Source organism: Antrostomus carolinensis, unplaced genomic scaffold, assembly GCF_000700745.2.
Source record: "Antrostomus carolinensis isolate BGI_N321 unplaced genomic scaffold, ASM70074v2 scaffold17907, whole genome shotgun sequence".
Lineage (NCBI taxonomy): Eukaryota > Metazoa > Chordata > Aves > Caprimulgiformes > Caprimulgidae > Antrostomus > Antrostomus carolinensis.
The window spans coordinates 6,332-31,323 of record NW_010329646.1 but is presented as its reverse complement, the minus strand read 5'-3'; the positions used below and the strand labels follow the sequence as shown (position 1 = coordinate 31,323).

Here is a 24,992-nt window from a genome sequence, read left to right as displayed (position 1 = left end):
TGGTGTGACTGGTGGGCTCCAGTTAAAGAAGGTGTTGCTATCTTACAGGTCTCTCACTGGAGCGCTCAACCAACTCAATTGCCTCACGTGCTCGACTGTGTGAAAAGGAGGAAGAAATCATGGCTTGTTTTGAGACAGCGTGTGTCATTGCCCAGGTGTACTTGCAGGAGCTTGAAAAGGTAAGAAGAAATGTGCTCAGGGTGTTACCTGGTGGCCTGGGGGGAATTTCCATGATTTTGACAGCAAAAATAGTGTGGAAATGCCAAATGATCGTAGGCAGTAAGGAGGATGAGAATAAGTCTGAAGGAGTGAGGTGTCTCAGTATAAGCAAATGCAAACAGCAGTTTATCTATTCTCTGTTTTTTCTGAGAATGAGGTCTGGAAACCAGTTTTGCCTGTGGTAAAGCACTGAATACTTCAGATATGCTCAGGCTGTATATCAAGTTTAGCTCTTACTAAAGAGAGACTACGAACTTTGCATAGCAAGTGTCAACATGAAGGAACCAAAGACATTTTACTTATCTGCTGTGTAAATGATACACAATAGTGGATATTGAGATCCCTAACAACCTGAAAGTAACCTTTTTGGGTCAGTCGTAGCAATTTAACTGCCAGTGCTTCACCGTTTCCATGTGAAACTAGAGGAACCTTGATGGTTAGTAGCAACTAACTGCTTAGTTAGGGGTTGGCTAGCATGCTGAGTAAGATGAGTACTGCGAGCCCTCCACTGAGCTGTAATACGTATCACTAATTTGCTGGGCACGTGCTTAGTGGTCCGCTGTCTCTGTAACTTTGCCTAGCTGAGTTTGACAGGGCACACCGTGCGCTTCCATGCCCTTCCTTTGCCGTGCATTATGCTTGACACCAGCAGCACTGATGGCAATGTGTGTTACCTGTTCTTCTGTAACTTAATGGACTTTGACCTTCTGACCAGGTATTTCTACTCTTCTCAGCAGCAAAGATGTGTGTGTGTGTGTGTTCCAAGTTTTTAATTGCATTAAAACAAGAACAATTATCTTAGTACATATATAATAAATTAATTAAGAAAGCCAGCTAACAAGTTGCATGGTCTGTTTCTTTGTAGGAAAAAACTGAATGGCTTTTTTATATAAAATTAAGTACTGCCCTTCCTTTGCAGAAGGATGATTTCCTGCCAGTACTGGGCACTTGTAAATGTTTTTATTAACAGCTTGTGTCTGTGAAGAGGGGAAAGAGTTTGAACTGTAATTCATTCATACTCTGGACACAGAGACGAGGATATGGGACTACTGATAGAGGTACTAAAAGCCCATAGGCCTTCTCCAGTCCTAGATGTAAAACCTTGCTTTGGAGAGTCCACAAAGGGCAACTTTCAGCAATGAAAGCTGTTTGTTTACCAGTAAGGAAGCAAAACCAGTAAGGGTTTGATAGGAGAAACAGAGGAAAGGCTAAGATTCTTCCATCAGGACTCCTTATAGCTTGCTAACTGTTAACAAATATTTATGTTACGTTAGACTAGATTTACCTACTCAAACATTGCATTAATATTTTTGTGCAAGTTGCTGGATCTGTGTGGTTGGAGTGGTACTTCTGAAGCCCTTGGTATTAATGTGTAGCTTTCTACTTACTTTATTAAAGACTGAGAAGTAATAAGGGATAGTGTTTCAAAACTCATATTGCATGCAGAGTATTTCATGGAAGTCACTGTTATAGTTTATTTTAAAAGTTGACTTTGAAAGGTTTTTGAATAGCTAATGAAGGTAAGTTTTCAGGTAGTCTGAGGGGGAATCTAATGGCAGAAACTAACATTTTATTCTCGGAGATGCGAGTTCCTCATGAGCCAGAGATGAGTTCAAACACTTCTCTGTAATCCCAGATGTTTCTTTCATCCCCTCACAGACCTTAAACAACACACATTCAAGGAGTATCAAGGGCAGCAACGTAACTTACTCTGAGTTTGAACTTTCCTACTTCTTGGAAGCAGCTCTACAGAGCGCCTATGTGACTCATTTAAAGAAGGGGTAAGTGGATGCAGATGTTAATAAAAATAGGTAATGTTGCATGTTTTGTCTTGGAACAGATGAAGGCTTATTTCTTTGTATGTGTTCTGTTGTGACATTTTTGCTGCTGACTCACCTCAAGTCCCCTCAGTGTCCTTCCCTCCCTCCTATTTGACTCTCTGTGTCTCTTTCAGAGTCTTAAGCCTTGTTTTTCCAGACCCACAAGTAGGGTGGAGTACAACAGTTTTGTTGTCTTGACTCAGCTCTGTTCCCTGCGGAGACAAGAGGAGTTTGACTGTAAAGAGAGAGTGGAATTTACACTGCTGTGTGCTTTTAAAATGTTCAGCCGTAGACCCTGTTTTAGAGCTCAGTGAAGTCTTAAGAGTGGTTTCTTTAATTTATTTATTTTTATGTTTGTTTATTTAAAGTCTTAAACACCCCAATCAAAATCCCAGTTCTGTGTGGTTTTACTTGAGAGAATGCATGTGGGAATAGTGCTGCTCCAGAGGATTTATTATGCCTCTGAAGTACAGCTCCCACTGAACCTTGGGAGGGCAAGAGGAGTTGGTATCTGCAAGTCTACAGTGAATTTCACCTGAAAAAAACCTTCTCAAGAACAATAAAAAAGACACTGCAAATGCCCATTTCCAAAGGCCATTGGTGAGGGTGCACTCTTGCCTAAAACAGACTGTGTCTTCAAAATGTAATTGACTCTATTTAGCTGATGGAGTGACTGCCATGAAGGGACAGTGTCTCTTCACCATGTGTAAACACTACTTGTAAGAATCCATCCTTCTCTAGTCCTGTTCTTGCACCATATTGTCCCATTTGTTCTCAAGGAATTAGATGCTGAATTTCCCAGTACTCTGTGTAGTATTGCTGGTCAGTTTTATAAATGGTTTTGAGCAAACTGTCTTTGAAAGTATTTAATTTTGGCTGGTTTTTTTTTTTTCCTTTCACTCTCAGTTGAAGGTATTTTCTCTCATTTTCTTCGCTCTTCCTCCTTTTCCTGCTGCGTAAAATGGAGAAGAAAGTGAAAAATGAGGGAAGATTGAAAGAAAAGTAGAAAAAAAATTCACAGCAAAAATCAGTTTAAATTCTTCTGTAGAAACTTAATGCCATTTTTTGACTCTGTTGGAGGAGGGCTTGCTTGCTAGTTTTTTTTCCCCCCAAGAATGGTTTTAAATGGAACTGTGAATAGTCTCTGTGTCTTCCTTTCTTTTGCTAAAAGCCTACATGTACAGTGAAGCTGTGCTCGTAAGGATATCCATGAGAAGTGCCCTTCAGGTAAGTCTTGTTTAACCCAAAGGCTTACAGATACAGAAAGCCTAAATGTCAGGAAATAACCCCTTTAGTCAGGTGACTACAAGTGTATGTGTAAAAGAAGTAGGGGCTGGTAAGTATGAGGTGCAGTCTCGGTGTCACCTCAGCAGGAGGGGACAGGTATGTGGTTTTCCTGGGCGAGGTGGTGGTTGACCAGCTGCGGCACAGCGTGTGCTTTGCCTAGCCTGTTGCCATTCTATGGTGAACAAAAAGCTCAGATCTTGCCAGTAAGCTCATTAACTATGTAACAAAATAAACTCTCATTTAGAACATGTGGCATCAAAGTCCTCTGGGCACCTTTTGAATATCAAACTCACTCATGTTCATTTTATTCAGCAGTGTATTAAATTCAGTCTTCATCTGTTCAATATAATCAGACGGTTTTTAGCTATTACTGTGGGCCCTGCTTGCTTTCTTCCCACGTTATTTTAATGACAGCTTTTTTTAAAAAAAAAACCCAAAACAACAACAAAACCAAACAAACCACAGAAAACCCCCACACCAAACAAACAAAAAACCCCACCCACAAAAAACCCTACAGGAAAACAATTCGGAATCAGAATACATGTGTGAATTAAGCAGTGCTTTGATTGTAAGCTGAATTGCTGCAATAGCAGCCAAATGTTCTCTGTAGCTGTCTCCTGATGAAAGAGCAACCCGGTTGGTGTGACGGAGCTCCGGTGTCTGGGACGGGAGCAGAGCCCCATGAGCTGCCCCACCTCCTCCAGTGCGAGTGAGAAACACCGGCCAGGGAAATGAAAGGTCCGGTGGGGGGGAAAGGAGCCCGGTGGGGCTCCACAGCTTGTCCCTGCCCCCCGCTGGCATTAATGTGCGGTTTCTGCCACGAGAGGGCATAAGCAGCATTGGGATATGTTAAGGAAAGAGGAGGGACGTGGGAAGAAGCTTTTTAGGATGCTTCATGTGTATAATGCGTTTCTCCACCTGGTATTGAACAGCTCAAAGAAACACTTTTGTTCTCCTTATTGCTTCCAACGTGTTCGGGTAGGAAACAAGCCTTGGAGGATGAATGCTCAAGCTGGCAGAGGGGGTAGGTCCTTTCAGGTGGGATGTCCTTCCCCAGTGGCACATGTGTACAAAAGAAATGACAAGTGTTTTATCCTTGTCTCGCCAGGCAGAAGAGCTGAGGGATATGAGTGGTGGTGTCGTGCTTTTGTTCCTGCTGGCAGGAGCAGCCATGCTGTTGTCAGATCCTGGTCAGGGATGCCCTTTTCTCTTGCAGTGTGCAGTGGAAAGAAAGCACCAGTACAAAACAAAGGTCTGGTCTCCCTTTCAGACATTGAGCTGCCGGCTGTAAGGACCAGCAAGTCCTGCAGCAGTGGAAGTCCTAGATGCTTTTAATAAGGTGTTTACTTAAAAATATTCTGTCGATGAAGACATGTTTCCTGCAGCTGTTTGCCCTGTTGCATCCCAAGAAAGCTTTCTTTTATTCTTCCAGTGAGCAGTGTTGTTGCTGTGGATGCAGAATATAGGCAGGCAGGTGCTCTTGTACTGTAGGAGGCAGCAAGTTGTCTTTCATGTTAGCATCTGCACTGGGTTTTGTTGGTGGTTTTTTGTTTTTCTTTTTTTTTTTTTTTTTTTTAAACTGATGCAGATGTGTGAAGATTAGGCTAATTCTTACTGCCTTTCCTTTCAGAGTATTGAACAGGTATTACCACTTCATACTGTTAAGGGTTTTTTGGTCAAAATGCTCTATTTTCTCAGGGCACACAGACTTCACGTGTGTGAAGCAATTGTTATATGTATGCTGCTCTCTTAACAGCACTTGAAGTACATGTGGAGTTTCACAGGCAAGACAAAGAGCTTTCCAGAGGATGTGGTTGGTTTTGGAAGGTCTAGGTGGGGCACTTTTGAAGAAAAAAAATTTCTGAAAATAAATATGAAGAGCTTATTCTAAATCTGATTTCCTTATGTTCCCTCAATTTAGGACCTAAATTACTTTGGAAAACCCTGATGAAAACACCTAGTAGGGATTTTTTTCACAGTTCTCTCTTCCCTTCTCTCATCAGTCTTCTAGAGCGCTCAGTTCCCTTTTTGAAATTTTTAGGCTCCTGTTGCAAGGGCACTTTGAAAGAGTAACTTCATGTGTGTGTTTTACAGTAGAATGTCATATAGAAAGGCAGGCAGGACAGTCTCTGCCAGGCTATTCGTCTCTTCCTAGTAATTTATGTGGGTTTTCTTGTCATTTACCTTCTCTTCAGTCTTCACAATCTAGAACCTTATCCAGGACACTGCATCTGGTAATTTGGGAGTGAGTATTACTGCCTACTGGATGGATCTAGACAAGTCTTAAGCTTTTCTTTTGTTTTGATTTGATTTGTTGGGGTTTTTTGAGTGCCCCACTTCGGTTAGGCTGCCATTAGGAAGCTCTAATGTGCTTTGTTGTAGTTGACTTGTATCTTCATTCATAGGAATCTGAGACTCTGAGGCTTAATTCTTCGGGTGTGTTTTGTGCTTATGCATGAACAGCTTTTTAAGGAGAGAGTATGCATTTTTAGAAACGTGGTCAAGATGCAAAACAAGCTGGGCAGAGGCAATGATGTTGCTGCTGCTTTTGTGCTTTGGGTACCGCTTTCCCCCGAGAGATTGCTCTGCAAACTGCTGTGTCGTCATCTCAAGATGGTCTCTTCTATCTTTTAGCAGCTAAATGTTTTAACAGTTAATGAGTGAGGATAAGAACATGCTCTTCTGGTGCCCGTGTTGTTGGGGGGACTGTCTTTGCAGACCTCTGTGCCCATGGTCCACTCTGGTTCATTATCTTCTCCAACAATTTGCATAGAAAACAGTATATTTCTTTGTTTTCTTATATCTTTAAAATTTTCTGTAACGTTAACCAAACAGTATGACATAAATGTGATGCAACTGCTTTGGTTCAGGGGCTGGTAATTAATTACACTCTATTAACAGGGTACTTGTACAAACAAAACAGATTTTTATGCCAAGCTGGACTGACTGGACTCAAGATGCTCTTTGTCACAGTTTGTGCCCATGATTTTCCGTGTTCCTCTTTATTAGATTAGTTATAATTGAATCCTAAACTGCATTTCATCATGTTTTTTTAAATGCCTCTCTTGCCACTTCTGTGTCTAAAACCAAGGCGATTTAATGACCACGTGCTTTTCCCTTCCTGTTCTTCCTCGTTTCTTTTTCTGGCATCTTAGCAGTGCAATAGGGGCCCAGGGACTCTTCCAACTCATTCAGTTTCCATGACCTGATGTCCATTCACGATGCCATGGCCTAAGGCAACAGCACCTGGGATTTATGTGTAGTCTTCTATCCAAGTCCTGCAGAGGCTCAAGATTGCTTAGTTTCTTATCTAGACAAGATCAAATGGGCTCACCATGGCTTGCCAGAGGCTTTATGTTTGCATCCTTATCCACTTATCTACATATTTCTGTTCAAATACATGCTTTTCTTTTTGTTAACTTCTTCAGGTCCTAATTTAAAAAACAAAACACCTCTTCAAGTACACATTTAGTGTATGAAGGATGTCTGTTAATGGCACAGTAAGTTCCTTATCATTATGAATAGAGCAATTCATATGCTTAAAATGAAATGTGTGCTCAGATGGCCTCCTGGCTTGAAACAGTAGAGTGGAAAGACAAACTGCTGTAGTGAGGTATGTTTGCAGACTGCTGGCAGGTGTGCTCTGTCTCCTGTCACAGCTCAATAATGTTCAATAAAGTTCAAAATGTAGAAGCTGCCAAATCAAATCCTCAGTTCTGTAGAACTGGTATTGTTTTCAAACGCTTTGCATATTTCAGGGTTGAGAGCTCAGAGCATAGAGCAGGTGCTCTCTGAGAGACCCTGACCAGACAAGCACCTGTCTCAGAGGTGGTGAGTGCTCCTCCCATGCTCCCCGTTTTGCATTTCTACCTTCTGTTGAAGGTGTTCCTAGGTATTTGCCATGCGATTCATAATTTCAACCCTGACGAATTGCAGATGGGCAGCAATTTGCCATTTATTCCTTCATTCGCTTCAGTGTGTCAACATTCCTTCCTTTTCCTCTCCCCTTCTCCCCAGAGCAAGGTGTTTCTGCCATGAACCTTAACTTGGCTTATGGCCTTGTCTAAAAAGTGGGACTGAAATGATGCTCCAGTTCTCCGGGAACAAAACCATCTATTTTTAGCACATTTTCTAGGTTTTTCATCTCTTAAATATGTGCCAAATGTGGAATTAATTGGCTTTGCAAGTGGTCACTAATCTTCTTTCTGATGATAGGTAATGGAATTAATTGACACTTTATTAAGACAAGTACCACTGTCCTAACAAGAAGTCTAAACGTAATGTATTTTTGAAAATTTTGAGGAACTGCTATACACCATAACTCTTCTGACCAGCCTCTGAGGGAGCCCATGGAAGCACAAGAAATGCCCGTAGTTCTCAGTAACTGAGGAGAGCAGTTGGGCAGGTACCTTTTTGTTTAGATGGGGGAATTTATTGATTTTGACTATCAGATAATAAATAGCTTGTGAACAATTCTGTTTGATTTGGTGTGTCTTATGTGCATAGATATCGCCACATGCTTTATTACTTTCCTCAGTTTAAGGTCCAGAACTGCATATTTGTGGATATATTCTTTCCTAGAGCCACAAAAAAGCACCAGATGTCTTTGCCCTGTAACTGGAGAGCTTGTTGAAGCATTAAAGTCCAACTTAGAAAAACTTCCTTGAGCTTTTTCCCTTGATAAATTCAAAGCCCATCTTTTATTTAGGAGAAAGTGGAAGGAAAAAAAAGAAAGACAGCATTTGACTTTCCCCACAGTGGCAAGTCTCCCGTGTTTTTGCTCTTGCTTTACTTTGTCGCTTGTCTGTAGATTGCCCACAACTGAGTAACGTACAGATTAGCTCAGTTTAAAATTTTGAGATGAGTATTGATTGGAAGTAAGGCCACACGCATTTGCATTCTGTGACTTGGTGACCATAAGCTTTAGGGTGGCATTTTATGTAGCCAATATTCATGGTAAACATGATCACATTTCCATCCCCCACCCCTCCCCCCCCCAAAAAAAAAATTCCTTTTTGTTGTTTCTTCAAATGTTTGCCTTTGATTCTGGAGAGCAAGAAGGTTTGCAGTGCGTGAAAGTGGGCATAAGTGCAGTCTGTACTGCTTACCTTCAAAATTTAATCAGATTGACAGAAAACGTTGTTAATAGTGTATGGCTGCCTTTTATTTTTATTTTTTTTTTTTAAATCTAGGCTTTGTCTGCACAGAAAACTCCCCTGAAGTAAACTGAAGAGGCAATTAATGTCTGTTTGTCTTTATTTCAGTACAACATTTCTCCTTTTCTGATAGCTTGTATTTCTTTGTGTAGCTTCCACCCTGCAATGAAAGTGAGCTGAACCATTTTATAGTTACTGTGGTGGTAGGGCCATGTCCTTAGCCTCGAAGAGCTTATAGGCTGCAAGTGTGTTAACTAGTATGTCCAGTGTTTAATCTTTCCTTTCTACATCTCTCTTAGTGCTCAGACACACCACTAAGATACCATTTGGCAACTAGTCTGCTTTAATTGCTCATGATGTATGCAGAATAATGTGATTTTATTTTTTTTATGCTAACCCTCTTTTATTGCAGGTTAAGCTGTGCTTGCAGACAATTACTGCAACTTAGCTGCCTGATAATAAGCTGTTTAAAGCACTGTAATTTCACCATGTGTCTCGACCATCAGACACAAGGCATTTTAAGCGCCACCTAAAAGGAATCGTCATTTAAAAGCATCGCGTAAGCTCAGTATAATTCAAACAAGTACAATCTGTGTGTATGAAGAGGAGATGTGGATGCTTTTAAGAAGAAGCATCTGCTTTATAAATATGAGCTATGAAAGGCTTCCAAATGTCCCCTCTGTTCGTCAAATGCGAATGTGATCTTCTCCTAGGAAGCCATCTGGAGTAGGCATGCTACAGTCGCTGCCTCGCTCGGTGCCATTGTCCTATCTGTGCCTCAGAGTGGCTTCTCTTGCTACTGCACGCTCAATATCAGTAATTGTTTTATGGGTTTATTTGAATGTCAAGTTTGTTGCCAAGCTTTGGTGCATCATAAAAATATTGTGTCTCCAATGTGCTGTTTTTTAGATTTTTTGTGATTATTTTTTTTCCTGCATTCCCTATAGAAATATCGTGAAAGGAATGAGGAGTCTGCGAGAAATACTACGGACTGTGGAAACAAAAGCTACTCAGAGCTTCAAAATGGTAAGGGGAATGAATGGGAGATGGGAAGGTGGGGTAATCTGCTCTACAGGAATTTTCAGTTAACCAGTGCAGTAGGACAAAAACGTATTTGTCCTCACTTTTTCTTTTTTTTTTTTTTTTTTTTTTACTTTTTGAAGTTATGTCTCGAGTGATGCACTTAATTCAAAGACCTGCCCAATTGAAACCTCCAAGCCTTCAGACCTGGGCATGTGGGTTACTTCAGGGTTTTTTTTTTTCAGTGTGTTTTCTAACCCTGGGAGAAATAGGGATGTATTTATCTTGACAGTGCAGTCCTTAGGTGATAATGTTTTGTTTTTCTTTCTCGCTTTTCAGTGTGTGCATGGTGCCTTTTCGCATTTGCATGTAGAAGCATTAAGTACTTCTGGCTCCTGCAACAAGCAATGCTTTTTAGACTCAAGTGTTTTAGTGTTCTTCCTGTAAAACTCCCTTCAATACAGTACAGAGTGATTTTAATTTTTTAAATTTTTTTTTGTTGGTGTTGGCAGTCTGCATCCTGTTATCCTGAGTGCCTCTGGTAAAGAAATCATGGAGAAAGTTATTTATGTGCTGTTTAACTTCTTAGACCTTTTAACTGGTTCTTCCCTGTCTTCCCTTGAGAGATCTTGTCCTGAAGTTACTCAGCAGATGACAAGGTCAACAGCATGGAGAGTAGCAGTCTTGAGAACATGAATGAAAACTTTGCAGCCCTAAAAGCTTTGACATTGATATGACTAAACTTGATTTGTGCTTGATTCAGCTTTGTGTTTTGTGTAATTCAAGATAGGTTTGGCAAGGGAGGTGGACGTGAGTTTGCATGCCTTTCTGGAGGTAGAGTGTGCCAGGTTCCAATGGGTGGACTGACTGTGTGTAGTTCACATGCAAATGCAGAGCTAAAATGAAAGTGCGAGCAGAAAGGGTATCCTGGGTGCTTTTTTGCCTAGGTTCCTCACAGCTATGTGTTTCGGAACTTCTGTTCTGGAAATGAATCTTCTTGTTGCCTTAGGATCACCTTATATGCCTAATTGAGAATACAGATGCATGCCGAAGTTTGTGCAGGCAGTTAGAAGAGGTGACTTAGATAATTGTCACGCTCAAATGGTTGCATCCTCTCTTTCAGATTGAGATGCGAGTTCAGGGGATTTTTCTTGCTCGCCTGTTCTATCAGTTTGCTGAAATGAGTCTAACCATCTGTGGTTCCTATACCGTGACAGAATGTGGCACTCAACTGCTCCTCTGCAACTGGGGAGAGCTGTACAACACCCCTGGGGGGGATTTATTCCTAAGGGGAAATCCAAAGTTCATCCAATAGTTTTTTCTGGGATTTTCGTTTTATAGGAAGCTGCATTTTCATTTTCTTACTTATTTTTAAAGAGCTGTCAAGAGAGCAAAAAGAGGAATGTTCTTAATTAAACAAGTTTTTCAAGCATGAGAGTGAAACACATGATTTTTTTTTTTTTTCCCTAATTTGTGGGATCACAGTGTTCTTCAAACATAATGATGCTTTTTTTAGCCAAAGGCAGTAATAACATAAATCAGAGTCTTGGCCTGTTCTGGTTTGTTTGGTCTTATTCAAAACAAGAGTGAAACTAATTTACACAGCTACTGTACTGTATGTTAAAATCAAAGCCACTAAAAGTATTTGGTGTTTGCCTTTTGAAAGACATATCACAAACTGTGCTCCTCCTTCTCTGTGAACCAGTAGAGATCTTTGTTGCTGGTATATTATTTTTCCCTCCACTCTAAAAAATATAGGAGAGTTGGCTCCTGAGGGTAAAACTGACTAAATAATTACACACTGAGACGATAAAATGATACTGGCTAATGTTGCAGGGCCCTAGGCCATTTTGTTCATGGTTACTTGCTATAAAAAGCATATAAAAACCTAGTTAGAAACAGAAGGCTTTCTGAAACTTGTCAGTAGGATTGCGTGGAAGTTCTTGGGGTTCCAGAGAGTTGTATGAGACAGTATTTGTTTGAGGCACCATCATGCATTCAGATCACTTTGCTATTTGCTAGGCACACCTATGAAACCTCCCTTTCTGGTGTTTAAGAAACAGCACATGCTGCTGTAGTTGCATTTTTAGCTAATTCAGTGAATTCATGTGTGGTGAGGTGGATGAAAATAAAGAACCTTGCATCAAAAGAAGTTATTTTTCTGAATCTGATAACAGGAACTTTAACTGCAGTACGATTTATTTGGTCCTATAGGTGTCATACCTCAAGTGGAGTAATACTTCAGTTTATCAATCATACCTATCCTGGTATTTAAAAGAAAATGACTCTTGGTAGCTTTGTAACACATCTCAAAGTGTAAATTGCATATAAAATACATATGCAGTAGTCAGAGAATTAAAAAAAAATATTTACAAGTATTAGGACAGAAGGGCTGAAATTTCAGCCTGCCTTTGTTCTGTGCTGCGAGGACAGAAGGGCTGAAATTTCAGCCTGCCTCTGTTCTGTGCAATATTTACTTTACAGCTTAGAGTGCTGCGCTGCTTAGAAGTCATAGAAGATACCGCTCATTTTTATGTCTCTGTGCTTGTTTGCATGTTCATCTATTTACAGTGCAAAAAATTAGAGATTTGGGTGGGGGACAAGGACAAGCACTAGGATAGTTTTGCAGAGTCAGGTTAACTTCCCCCTTTTGACCCCAGCTTGCCAGCTATGTGTATGAACTGGAAAGCAAATATTTAAGGATCCTTGGCCACTTAATGTTTGAAAAAGTGCATGTGATGTTGCTGTCTTGATATGAAGTTCCTAACACTCTTCTGTCCTCCATCATTGCAACAAAAGGAGAGGAGCAGTACTGAGATGAAGCTATAAAAGGCCGCAGGAAGAGCGATATAGGGTTGATCTTGTAACAATAAAGGGTTGATCTTGTAAACCAAGTATAAAAGTAGCCTCTGGGCTGAGACTTGCACATAAAATCCTGAGGCTGGGAATGCAGTGGAGTGCCATCATACTCTAATATAGTAACATTTGTGAGATTGTCTCAGTAGTCCATGTGGCAATCAGTTGTCTTCATTCACCAAAGCATACCTTGCTGTCAGGACTTTTTGGTATTTTTTTCCTACAGCATTGCAACAAGAACATGTAAATATAGAAGGTTGGACTTTTCAGAGGAAGGGAGAAACTGGCACTGCTGTAGACTTCTCAGCAGCTGTTTTAGCTCTCTAGCTTTCTGAAAAGTGGTGCTGTCATGTTGTTGGTACATCTGCTTCCCAAGGTGGGACTTGGGGAGGAGAGAATCTTTTGTATTGGAGAAGGCTTCCCTGATGTGTATTTTTCTGTACTGTTCACTGATCTCTAGACTGCAACCAAACAGCTAGCCCAAGTACTTCTCCATTCCCTCAGTGAAGACTGTTACTGGAGCCCTTTATCTGATCCACTTCCTGAGTTCATGAACAAGGAAGATCAGTCTTATGTTAGCAATCTTCTCTGTCGGAGGCCCGAGCTGTACACAGAAGAGAAGTAAGCATTCTTTTTTTTTATTTCAGTTTATTGGAAGGAGAGTGTTTGAACACTCTTTGGTACTGCTAATTACGTCCGTGATTCATGTAGTAGTTTTGTGCGTTCTTGTTTTTTTAACTTCCCATCAAAAGACCTGCTGCAAAAATAAAGCATTAAACCTTGAGTGTTTGCTTATTTTTTTTTTTTCCCCAGAAAGGAAGAAAATCCAGCCAAATAGCTGTCTTTGCTATGAAATGGAAATAATGTTTTTATGGTTCGGTATAGCTCATCTAGGATATATTGCAGAGCTTTTAATTGTGAGAACCTGCAAAAGAAGGTATTGCCTAGCAGATTAATTATGCATGAGATGTTTCAGGTTACTGCTTCTCTTGTGAAATGAGAAGGAGACTGACAGGATAATTCTTCACCTTCCTCAGAAAAATGTGTTCTGTCTTTCAGTGCCTACTGCCCTCAAGACAACGTAGAAGAGGCTCTTCTTCTCCTCTTAATCAGTGAATCCATGGTAAGCCAAAAATAAGTTTGTAATACTAATAATGCAAAGGAATATCTGGCGTTTCCGTGTCAAGTCTTCTGGTTGGTTTTGTTTATGGGATCTTCGCTAGATAAACAGAAGCAAGGATTCGGCTGCTGAACAGGAAATGCTATTTATTCCTTGTTAGTGACAGCACTTTTATTAAATGGAATGTCAGTGAAGGGTTTTAGGAGTTGTCAAGAAGAGGAAGTGACTGCATTCACAATAGCTGCATGCAGGTTTTGACATCCAGATGCATTGTCAGTAGACTGTTTCCATTCAAGACATCTATGTGGTTTTATGGATCAAAAAAATCAGAGGAAAGGAGCCTTGCCTAAAGCCAGGCGTGATGGTGGTACCTGCTGTTTGGCGTTTGCAGGATACGATATCCTTCCTACATTCCTTAGTCTGCAGGGATAATATTTTAACTGTTTCAGTCCTGAGTGATCTTTGCCAGTTTCTGATGCTGATGATACGAGGAGTTTTGTCACATGCAGAAACATCCATAATGAACTTCAGTGAAATGATTAGATTTCTTCTGTTTATAACATCAGTTGCTTTAAAAAAAAAAAAAATCCCTTTAAGAGGAAGGGAAGAAGGTGGAGAAAAACAGCTGCATAGAAAACTGCATGGTAACCTTTGATCATTTTCATGTTCTGAGAAGGTGCAAACGTACAGAGAATGTGTAAGGAGAGTTACTTTGCTTTAAATACTGAGTGGTCACTTGTAGCTCAAAGTGAGACTTGAAAACCTTGGAGCATCAATGGCCCTCTTAGGAACTTTTAAATAGCTTTCGGACAAGTTGAAAAGAGATACTGTGGAAACTTTGTTTTTATTTGTTTTTTGCTTCCTTCAGTTTTTCTTTGGTTCTTCTGGATCATGTCTTTCCCTTTTCCTGCAAACTTCATCAGAATATGACAATTCCATATTGTTTGCTTTTAAAATTTTGGGAAAAAGTTAGAAGACAGAACCACACCAAAATATTTAATTGACTTAAAAATCAGTACATCTGAGTGTTACTATACTCTGTGCCTTTTAGTGCTTTCTAGATTAAGCATCTACAGCACATCTGTTTGTGTTTTCGAGGGCTTTTCTTCAGTTAGAAGGGCTTTTCATAATTGAAAGTGGAAGACTCCTGGAGTGACGGCTTGTAGAATGCCACATGCACTTCTATTAAAATCAGAATAACTCATGTCAGCATCTCTTGTCAGGGCTTATCCAAGCAGGAGAAGGATCAGGGGTCTTCAGCAGTGACAATACTGTCTACTCCAGACTCTTCTGGGACCAGGGTTGCAGTCAGAAAGGTCTTTGGGGACCTTGAACTCTAGAATCTTGTTCTGCTGAGGTGAATGAAAGTTATCCTTGTTTTGTCCAATAGTGTGTAAAATGGCGAACTACTCCTGTAACTAAGCAGTGTGAAAATGCTATTGATAGGAGCTGGACTGCTGTGCTTATAACATCAGTTGCTTTAAAAGCTTGTGTCAAGGCTAAATAAATAAGCTTGTGTTTGCTTAAGTGCTGTCTTCTATATATAGAAACTTTCTGGAGGTAGATGCAAGGCATTTTGATCTGCTCCATATAAAGCACTTAAATAATCAAAGATCCTGTAGTGGAGCGCTGCAGAAACAATAACTGTCTTTCTGTTTTTTTGGGAAATGGAACATCTGAGCTTTCCTCTTGCATTAGCAATAGGCTTGCAGTGAGTTTGTTGTTTTAACAAAAATATAGGACAAGTCTCTAGAAGTACAGCTGTGTATAGAAGTACACTTAGGAACCACAGGATTGTGCTTCCTAAGTGAAAGAACAGAGGAGGCAGTCTGATCTTTACATATGTTCGCAATCCATAAATATTTTTCTGTAGTTAAACTGTTAAGGTACTAAGAAGGGGAAATTTGGTTTAATTTATGACATGAGACATCTTTTCCATGACAGCTTTCTTGTAGGCTAGTGAGTTTTCTCATGTACAGGTTTGTTTGTGCTTTGAAGTTTTTTGTTTGTTTTTTTGTTTTGTTTTTTTTTTTAACTTGCTGAAGCTCATGGAAAATGAGTTAACAAGAAGCAGATTTCCAGTTGAGGTCTCCCTAATGATAGAATGTTAACAACTGAATAAAACATATTTTCCTTCCTGGAGAGAGTGTCAGTGGCAAGCGATAATGATATGTTTCTGTAGGCCAGCAAGGAACATAGTTGATGTTCCTGGATTTTGGCTGGATTAGGCATTCTTTCAGTATTTACAATTATGAACTCCTTAAAATGAAACAGAAGTATACAATTAGGTTGGCTTGCTGGGAGCTCTTCAGCTTCTCTGACACTTTGATTACTCTGTCAGAGCAAAACTCACCAGAAAGGTACTTTTGCTGTCTGATTTTTAAAGAGACAAAAGAACAACCATGCCATTATAACTCTCTTGCAGGACTGTAAAGCCAAACAGCTGCTCCACATGCCTGTTCCTGACTTTTGCTACTCCAAAATGAGCTGAAGGGGACAAAACTGGGGGGAGGAGGGACAGAAGAATTATCAGAATGTGGAGGGGACACAGAGCAAAGACGTACTGGAGAGGAGCATAAATCATCAGAGAATCTCAAAGTATATATGTGATAAATTTGATGAAAAGGAGACATGGTAGCTTTTTCAAGAAGAATACACCTGTAACACCTTTTTTCCAGCCCCCCACCCCCTGCCAAGCCATACAGGAAGGGAGTAGATCAGTCCTAAGTAGTTTGCTGCTGAAATTCACTCTATTTTTCTATTTGTCTTGCCTCCCTAAGGTGAAGCTAACATCTACTTCACCAGGAGCTGTGCAACTCCTCAGAAGATGTTATGGGAGTTACGAGAACTGTTCCTGTAAGGGGGAAAGGAGGAAAATAAATTGCCTTTAAGGTGTTGTGAGCTAGACGCTACATTCCAGCACACCTCTGGCTCTTAGTAATGCTAGGTTCAGGCTTGTGATGCTGCCCCAGTTTTTCTTTTTATCCCTTTACCTTGCATTGAAAGGAAGCCACTTTGTAAGTTCTGGTGGGATGAAATGAGAATATCTTCTTAAGCAGTAATTAAGGGTTCCTTCAGTATTTCACTCACTGTGCCTCTGAGCCTAAGTATATAAAAGTTTTTCAGATGGACAAATAACATGGTAGCCTCTTTCACAGCTTTGAAGATGTTTCTGTGAGTATATTAACACTTACAATGAAAGCTTGCAGCCTCTTTCCTTATAGCACTCTCCTGAGTTGTCTCCTGTATTCTTTCTGTCCCGTTGAAAATGGGAACCTATTTTCATGAGTGAAGGCATCTCAGTAAACAATGAAAAGCATCCTGGTTGTTGAGTTTGGCAAGTGTTCCTCCTCCATGCCAGCTGTTATTTAGTCACAGTGGTTGGCTGTGGAGTTCTCATGAAGGAATCTAGTGAAACAAATCGGGCAGCCTGAAGATTACCACAGTCAGGGCTGTCTTTAGGGGGATTTGTGGCCTCCTGGCTAAATTCTCATTCCTTATGCGCAGCCTGACTTACGGTATGGATGGGCTGTGTTTGTCAGGGAGGGAAAATGCTCTCCTTCAGACCAAGGAGAAGGCCAGCTGGTGACAGCCTTTACAGGCTCAGGCTGTGGTAGAATGATGTGTTCCTGTCACATGTTGGAAAAAATGGACTGGCCTATTTTTAAACTGCTAGTCCCCTTTCTTATTGCATTTAACCCATCAAAACCAGTGGTGCTCAGTTTGTGGGGAGAACCGAGGGCATACTGTGCCTTGCTGCAGTATGATTTCTCTGCATTGCACTACCAGTGGGAGCGGCACTGGTTCTGCCATCAGGGATTCGGGTGCTTTGTACTGCAGGGTGTAGGCAAGGGAGGTTTGGCAGGACTAACCCTTAGCTGCAGTTTTGTTTATTTTAATGAGAATTCTCAGGAGTATTCTGAGTTGACTGCACTGCGCCTTAAAGTCAGCCAGAAGTTTCTCAGAGCCAGGAATGGAACACTCTCTATTACTTTTTGTGTTTACTTTTGAGGGAAAATCCAGAAAAAGTTCTTTATTTGCACTTAGAAACCTTGCCTTCTTGAATCTGAAGTCCAATGTATGGTTTAAACCCCCTTTATTCAGCCCTTGGCAATGCTGGCTTTTACAACTGGGGATTCTGGCTGGGGCGGTACACCAAACATACCAGGTAACATGGATTATTTTTCTTGGCTCTGTCTTCACTTCACTTATACTGAAAATGAAGCTCCTTGTATCCAAAACTAATAAATTCCGTGCCTGTGTAACAAAATTAGAAATGTCATCCCCATCTTATCTCTCATTTGAATCCCTAAAGGCGATTTGACCTTGGAGAACCTGAGCGCACAGCACAGATGGTGAGGGGGGAAGTAAGATACTGGGACTTCTCTTTTTACTGGTGAGAGCAAACTCATGGTGTGAGCATGGCTTTAATGGAATAAGATTAAACCCATGTATTTTTAAGCACAGAAGTAATTAAAACCTGTTAACTCTACAGTTCCTAGCTTTTTAAAATAATGCTGCCCAACAAATGGGTTGACAGAGGAGAAAGAAGAATCTCTTGTTGCTTTTATAGGATTTTTTTTTTTTTTGAATGACAAAGCCCAGTGATGATACAACAGTTGGATGACCACCACGGATATTTTCTTGGGGGCTATTGGACTATGGCAGCTGAAGGAGACAACTGGGGACAGGATTGCCTGCTCTATTGATTCCTGCCAAATCACAGCCATGCTCTTACAATAAATAGCAAGCTCAACTGTCTCTTTAACTGGTCTACACGGCAAAACTGTGTGTTTGGGACCTACAAAGGAGGATTGCAAGGTGTTTCTTGTGAGAAATACACTGCCTCTGTTAATTGCCTCTGGAATAAATAGCTCTCATGTGAGTTGCGGAAGACAGGATAGAGAGCTTTTTTTCTTCTGCTTTGCAGTAGGAAGTCTTGTTTCCAAACTTGCAGGGAGGATGCAAATTGTTGGAAGATAGCTTTCTAAATGGAGATTACTGATAGCAAGTACATACTTTGTTACCTAAGACAGTATCTATAAACAAACTTTGTTACTTTCTCCCTCTCTTTTCCTTTTGTGTAGGATTGTTGGGCTGTTTTGGCTGGGCGAATGTGTCTGTCTTGCTTTCAGTGATGTTTCCAGAATTCTGCTGCAGTGCAAGATGTTAAAATATATCTGATGAGAGATAGGATATATTTATATGGTCATATTTGTTAACCAATAATAATGGGCTGTTTTGCTGAGACAGCTGAGTGGGGTACCAGTCACTTGTGATCTGTTGCCTACTGGAAATGAGACAGATGCCACATGGTTCACAAGACAGTAAGTTTTCATGTGCTATACTCTGGTCTGAAATGGAGCAAGTTGTGGTATCTCTGTAAAAGCAGTTTTGGGAGCGGCTGGAGTATGGTATTTCCTCCCTGTTCCACCTGCTTCCCGTTTTCACAGCAGCTCTGCAGTCAACCCTGCGTATTTTCTTTGTATACGTTGGTGAAGGGAACCTTCAAGTGCTGGGCAGACATCATCAGTAACTTAGGTGAAAAACCAGTAGCCTTTTCCATGTGAATGGGTCCTTGCCGTTGCAAAGAGTTCATTTGTTTTGTTGTCAGTACAGGCAAACCAGCCAGAATGGAGATCCAAAGGACATGGACTAAATATTTCCAAGCTCTTAGCAGTAGAGGCATCAGTTGCATGATTTCAAAGGCTTGTTGTCAATCTTACACACATAGCATTTGTTTTTCTCTCTTAATGCTAGTATTGAATCACACCAATTACATTATTACAGTACACTGTGTAAAACATGCTGCCGTTCTGTATAGATGGGTTGCAGTGGATCTGGCAATTATGTCTATTATGCAAAGACACAAGTTGAACATTAGAATGCCCATGAATTAGGCAGCAGGCACTCATTAAAGATTTTAATTGCTTTCGTTTTCTTCTTTGAAAAAAAGCAGAGGGAGACATGTTTCAAAGTGAGCAATTAAAGGATACGTGGTAGCTAATTACTGTGAGAAGGGACTGCTGCATGGAATATGCTCTATTGTAATTCATATGATTGCTTGACGTTTTATTAAGAAGCACATCTTTGTACTGGGGTAAAATTTAATTTTCTGCAGTGTAACTGCGTGCGTAATAACTGCTGAAGTAATGGCTGTTTGGATTTGCTGTGCCTCTTTTCCTTTCTGCATGTAATAAACGTGCCGTAAGTAAGCTGTGATTATCAGGGTCGTTGATGTACAGCAAATCTTCCGTGTATAGGTGGCTTATCTAGTTTGCAGGTAAGTATACTGTATATGTGGATAGGAAGGCACAAGCTGCCTGTAGCTCAGCAGGGTTGTTAGTTAAATTGCAGATCCCCAGAAATGCAGATCTCACATAATCACTGGATTGGCTCAATTGGAAAAAGATGTATAAGACCATCAAGTCCAATCGTTAACCTCACACTGACAAGTCCCCTAAACCGTGTCCCTAAGTGCTATGTCTAGGTGACTCTAAAATACCTCCAGGGATGGGGACTCCACCACTGCCCTGGGCAACTCGTTCCAATGCCTGATAACCCTTTCAGTAAAGAAATCCTTCCTAATATCCAATCTAAAGTTCCCTTGGCGCAACTTGAGGCTGTTTCCTCTCATCTTGTTACTTGCGATAAGAGACCGACCCCCACCTCTCTACACCCTCTTTTCAGGTAGTTGTAGAGAGCCAGAAGGTCTCCCCTCAGCCTCCTTTTCTCTGGGCTGAACAATCCCAGTTCCCTCAGCTGCTCCTCATAAGACATGTGCTCCAGACCCCTCACCAGCTTCATTGCTCTGCCATCAGGACCAGCATGGGTCTGAAAGTCCCATGCTGTTGTATTGCTGTGGTTTGAAGCTGGACCTAAAGAGCCATGCTGAACCCCAGCCAGTTCTGTGTCTGATCAGGTCCAACACTGAGTTGGGCTTCAAGCATGATATGGAGACATCAATGTGGCTGAATGCTGGGTCGCCTTGGGAGTACCAGCCTGTGCTGCAGCGTTCTGGATGTGTGTGGCCTTCAGGCAGACTGTGTCCCTGGGCTGCAGAAAGGGAGGGCTGAAGGTACTCGCTGTTCTCTGTGCTGCTCCGTCTGGGCTGACTACAGGATGTGTCTTATCTCCCCATGTCTGAACCACCTGTATGCACAGCTAATTGTGTCTAATGCAGCCCAAAATATGCAAATGCGATGCATCTCTGGGTTGCTCCATTACCTAGAAGCACCTCAAACAAAGGAGCATTGACTGTATATTTTTGATCTGTATAATGCAAGTTATACTAACTCCTGATGATGAAATTCCTGTTTGGTAGCATTAGTGACCTTCTCCATCCCACACAACAGCCTTGTACAGATGTTCTCTTCATTTAACCGTATGACTCACCATCTCTCTCCATCACGCTTGTGTGCTGTGAGGCATGTCTGTGTGACAAGAGGAACAGCTTAAAGGGAAGAGTCATGCTGGGGGCTTGAAAATATATTTGTAGCTGTGTCTTACTGATGCTTATAATGGAGAAGGAGGAAGTAATGCAGTAGGACAAATTGGGAATTGCTGCTTATGTTATTGATACACTGTTTGGAGATCAGTGTTCTACAAATAACCCCTTTTCCATTTGTGATCAGGAAAATTAGTGGACTGAAAGAAATGTTGGTGTAAATGGCTTAATTTATGCTCAAATGCAAAATGAAGTATCTCTCTGTGTGTATATGTTTCAGTAAGTACAATTCCCCATCCAACACAATTGGTGTATGCCATGTTGCAGTAACTACAGATGTATTTTGCACCTGTAATTAACCAGTGACTGTCAGGATTTCTCACTGCCAAAGCAAAGTTTAGAAGAACATAAACAAAAGTAAAGACAAAACAATTGGCTAATGGTGATCTGGGTCACAGCACCTTTCTGTGAGAGGCAGGCCACAGAAACATGCCAGTTCTCCTGAGTGAGTTTCAAGAAATAGGGATTCACACTCCCTTCTCTGCCCTCCTGTATGTAACACTGCAGTAATAAATGATACCTGGAGGCTTGGGATGATACTGTGTTAAATACACTCCATGTTCTTGGTACTGTTCAGTCAGTTTGTTAGGAGGTTTGCATCTTTTGAGGTTTTTTTTTTTATATCTCTGTAATAATTCAGGAACTCCTTGATTTTTTTTGAGCAACTGCAATTAGCAATTGGAAATAGGTTCAGTATTAAAAAAAAAATTTGGGATAGAAGTGACAGTGGAATTTGCTCAGTGTTATACTTTTATGCATGCAAGTATAGAGAGTGATAGATTGCAGAGACCTTCTATGGCTTTGAGATTGGAAAGCTTGAACAAAATAAGTGGGTTTATGACCTTGGAAAGAATATTAGTCGTGCCTGTGCATATGTTGTTTTTAACTGCTGTCTGCTTAGGTAAAGTACGGTATGTACGATATGTTCAGTATGACTGCAATTTTAGAATGTTGCATCCTTGTAATATGTCTCATCTTCCTGCTTATTGCAGGATTTGGGCATGCTCTTCCCTCTAGTACCACTATCTGTTAGCAGACATGAATGGGCACTCACCAGTTCTGATTAATTTTCTATCTGTGCTAATGCATCCACTTAAAAATCATAGCTTGGTACTAGGTGGATGCCCAAAAAAGCACCAGGCTATATCTGGCTCTAATAGGAGGTTGCTGATGAGATTACAGGGTATGGGGGTGCTATCTCAGTAGCTATTTTCTACAAACTGTCATAACAATGTAACCAGTGCAGAAAAAAAAATGTTAATGCTGTTGTATATATGTAGGAGGATCCACTTGGCAATAAGGATTGTTCTGTATGTGCTTTGTCTTTAACTCTCTGAAGTAGCAATCTCAGAATTGTTCTGTATATGCCTTTACTTTAACTCATTTTTTACTTTTAAAGTATCAGTCTTGGGCTAAATCCAAACAGAGCTTAAACATATATTTATTTTTTTTATTCTTACTTGTTTAGTTCTGCTACTAAAGGTAGAAGAGCCATGCTTCTGTACTCTGGTTGCAGTTTTTTCTCTTTGAAGTTGGTTTCATTCTTTCATGCAACCTATTGTTCTGAACTATTTTTTTTTTTTTTTTAATAATGAATTATATCTTTTGCAGTAACATGAAAAAGAAAAATACTTTTTTGGCTACAAGAGTCAATGTAAGTTTATTTGTGCCAACAGTAGACTGAGTCTGACCTGTCAGTTTGCCTTTAACTGCAGTCACCATTTTGCTCTTGGTTGTGATGGTGTTAGTTTCAGTAATTGTGTTTGCTGTCTTTGCTGGGGGCTGTGACAAAGAGTGCTTGGAACTGGGGCATTACACAGATAATATGATGATGATGAAACAACTGTAGTTTAATCATAATGAAATATGCGTGGGCTTTAAGGGCTGCATATTCTGGAAATTTTTATTACACTTAATTCCCATGTTTAACCTTTTTAGGAAAAAAAATCTACCTGCAATTAGAAAGAAATAAATGTAAGATTATAGTAGTAAGTATTAGAAAATAAATCTCATAACTTCCCTGCTTCAGGGAGGGAATATTTTGTCTTTGCCCCAGGTGAAACTGTTGGCAGTCTTCTAATTTTTCTGATCTTTCAGATGTCTAGACCCGAACGTCTGATGTTGCACCTTTTCAGCTGAGGAGTTCAGGGCAGCGTATCTGTGCTGCCAGCAAGCGCAGGTGCTCAGTGGCATCCAGCCCTGCCCCTCTCGCAGGTTAGGCAGTCTGGGTGAGGTCCTCTGCGTTCAGAAATCGGAGGGGCTTTTCTGTTTGCTCTGGGATTGAAATTTCCTTCTTTGTGCTCAGAAAACAGAGAGGCTGAGATCTTGAGCTAAATCTGAGTCTATAGCATATGGTATTTTGGGGCATCCTTGCAAATTGTTAGACTGATCATTTTCTGTCAAAAGTAATGTTTCTTTTTGATCTCGGCTGAGCAATGCAGTGATAGATTATGCAAAATTAACACAAGTTTTTTTTGTTTTTTTTCTTTTAAAAATTATTTGGTATTGCATTACCCAGACCTCTGATTACATTAAATTGATGACAGGCAAATCTGATTACTAAGGCAACCTGCTGAAATTAAAAAATAAAAAGTGAATAGCAGAAAGGAAGAGCAAAACCATATGCATTGGGAAGAAATCAAGTGCAGACACAGAAGATAAAATACTAACCATGGAAGCAGTTATCACAGTTGCAGGCAATTGAAGTAATAAAGGATGTGGTTTAAGGATGGCCTTGATTTTCTAATTATTGAGGAAATGGGATCTAGTAGGTCTGTTTCCTAATGCTGTAATACTGTGAAACAAGTCTATATGAGGTATTCCTAGCAGTTCCTTTCTGTACCTACAGCTATCTTCTTGAGTTTGCTTCCTGTGGATAAAACATAACTCTATGGAAACACCTTGCTTCTGTTGGGATGAGTTTAAAAAAAAATAATCTTGAGCTGATTTTAAACAAAATGCCACTGATGATGGATGGTGCTTCCTATGGAGGGGTCGGTTCTCTCTTGCGCATTTTGGGCTCTGATGTTCCATTTGTGTCTGTGCCCAGGCGAACCGGGACGCGGTGATCAGCAGAGCCCCCGACCAGCAGGATGACCGAGCTGTCAGCCTCCGGGATGCTTCCGCCGTCTATGACCTCCTCAGTATCACGCTGGGCAGAAGAGGGCAGTATGTCATGCTTTCCGAGGTAACTCCTCCTGGCTTCTGCTGAAACTTCCCCTGGAAAAGTGCAAGCGAAGCCCCTCCTTGCAGTAACTGGGCAGGGAAGGTGAAAATGAAGCACACTAGTTGGCAGTTAGTAGAAACAGCCACAGACACGTGGCAGCACAGGCCAGAAATGTTCACAGAACTGTTTGAGATGTTATGATAACTTATATGTAGGCACCTGAACAAAGTGTCCCTCATTTGAAGTGATGCTAGCAGGACCTGTTAACTGAGAAGAGGAAAATTTTGTAATTAAAAAAAAAAAAAAAAAAATCACTTGGGCCCTGGACCACAATGTATTGTGTCCCCTGATTTGGTTACTGAGCCAAGCAGCAGTCTTGACAAAAGATACTTTAAAAAAAAAAAATCTGACATTTCTCCCAACATTTATTTCTCAGTGCTTAGAGAGAGCCATGAAGTTTGCATTCGATGAATTTCACCTCTGGTACCAGCTTGCCCTGTCCATGGTGGCTTGTGGAAAGGTAAGATTTAAACCAAAGGATTTTGAAAGGATGAGTTTTCCTCTGGCAGAGTGTGTCTGGCTTACTCGTTTGAATGTGTACAGTCCTGTATTTTTTGGGATAGGTGCCATCAGACCTCTATGTGGAAAGACAGCACTCTCCTTTTAGACTCTGCGCTTTGTCATCAGGTGTGTGCGTTTGCTGTGGAGTACTGTTCTTTCCATGTAGTGTTTGCTGCTTCTGTTGCAAGGAGAAAACGGATTTTGTGCATAGCTGTGGATTGAAAAGCATTATACAATTGTCTGTTCTCTGCAGATTCAACGTAGATGTGCTTAGCATAAA

The 24,992-nt window shown here is 40.8% G+C and overlaps 1 protein-coding gene across 1 annotated transcript; it reads left to right on the top strand.

Annotated features, from left to right (window-relative positions):
• On the top strand, nt 1–24,671 carry LOC104528604 (tetratricopeptide repeat protein 7A-like; the record flags this gene model as incomplete). The annotated part of the gene is made up of 7 exons (XM_010172654.1): nt 1–179; nt 1,879–2,000; nt 9,430–9,508; nt 12,819–12,979; nt 13,418–13,481; nt 24,035–24,172; nt 24,588–24,671. Coding segments are annotated over exons 1-7 (708 nt in total), but the record flags the coding sequence as incomplete, so codon positions are not given.
• Between the last annotated feature and the right edge of the window lie 321 nt (nt 24,672–24,992).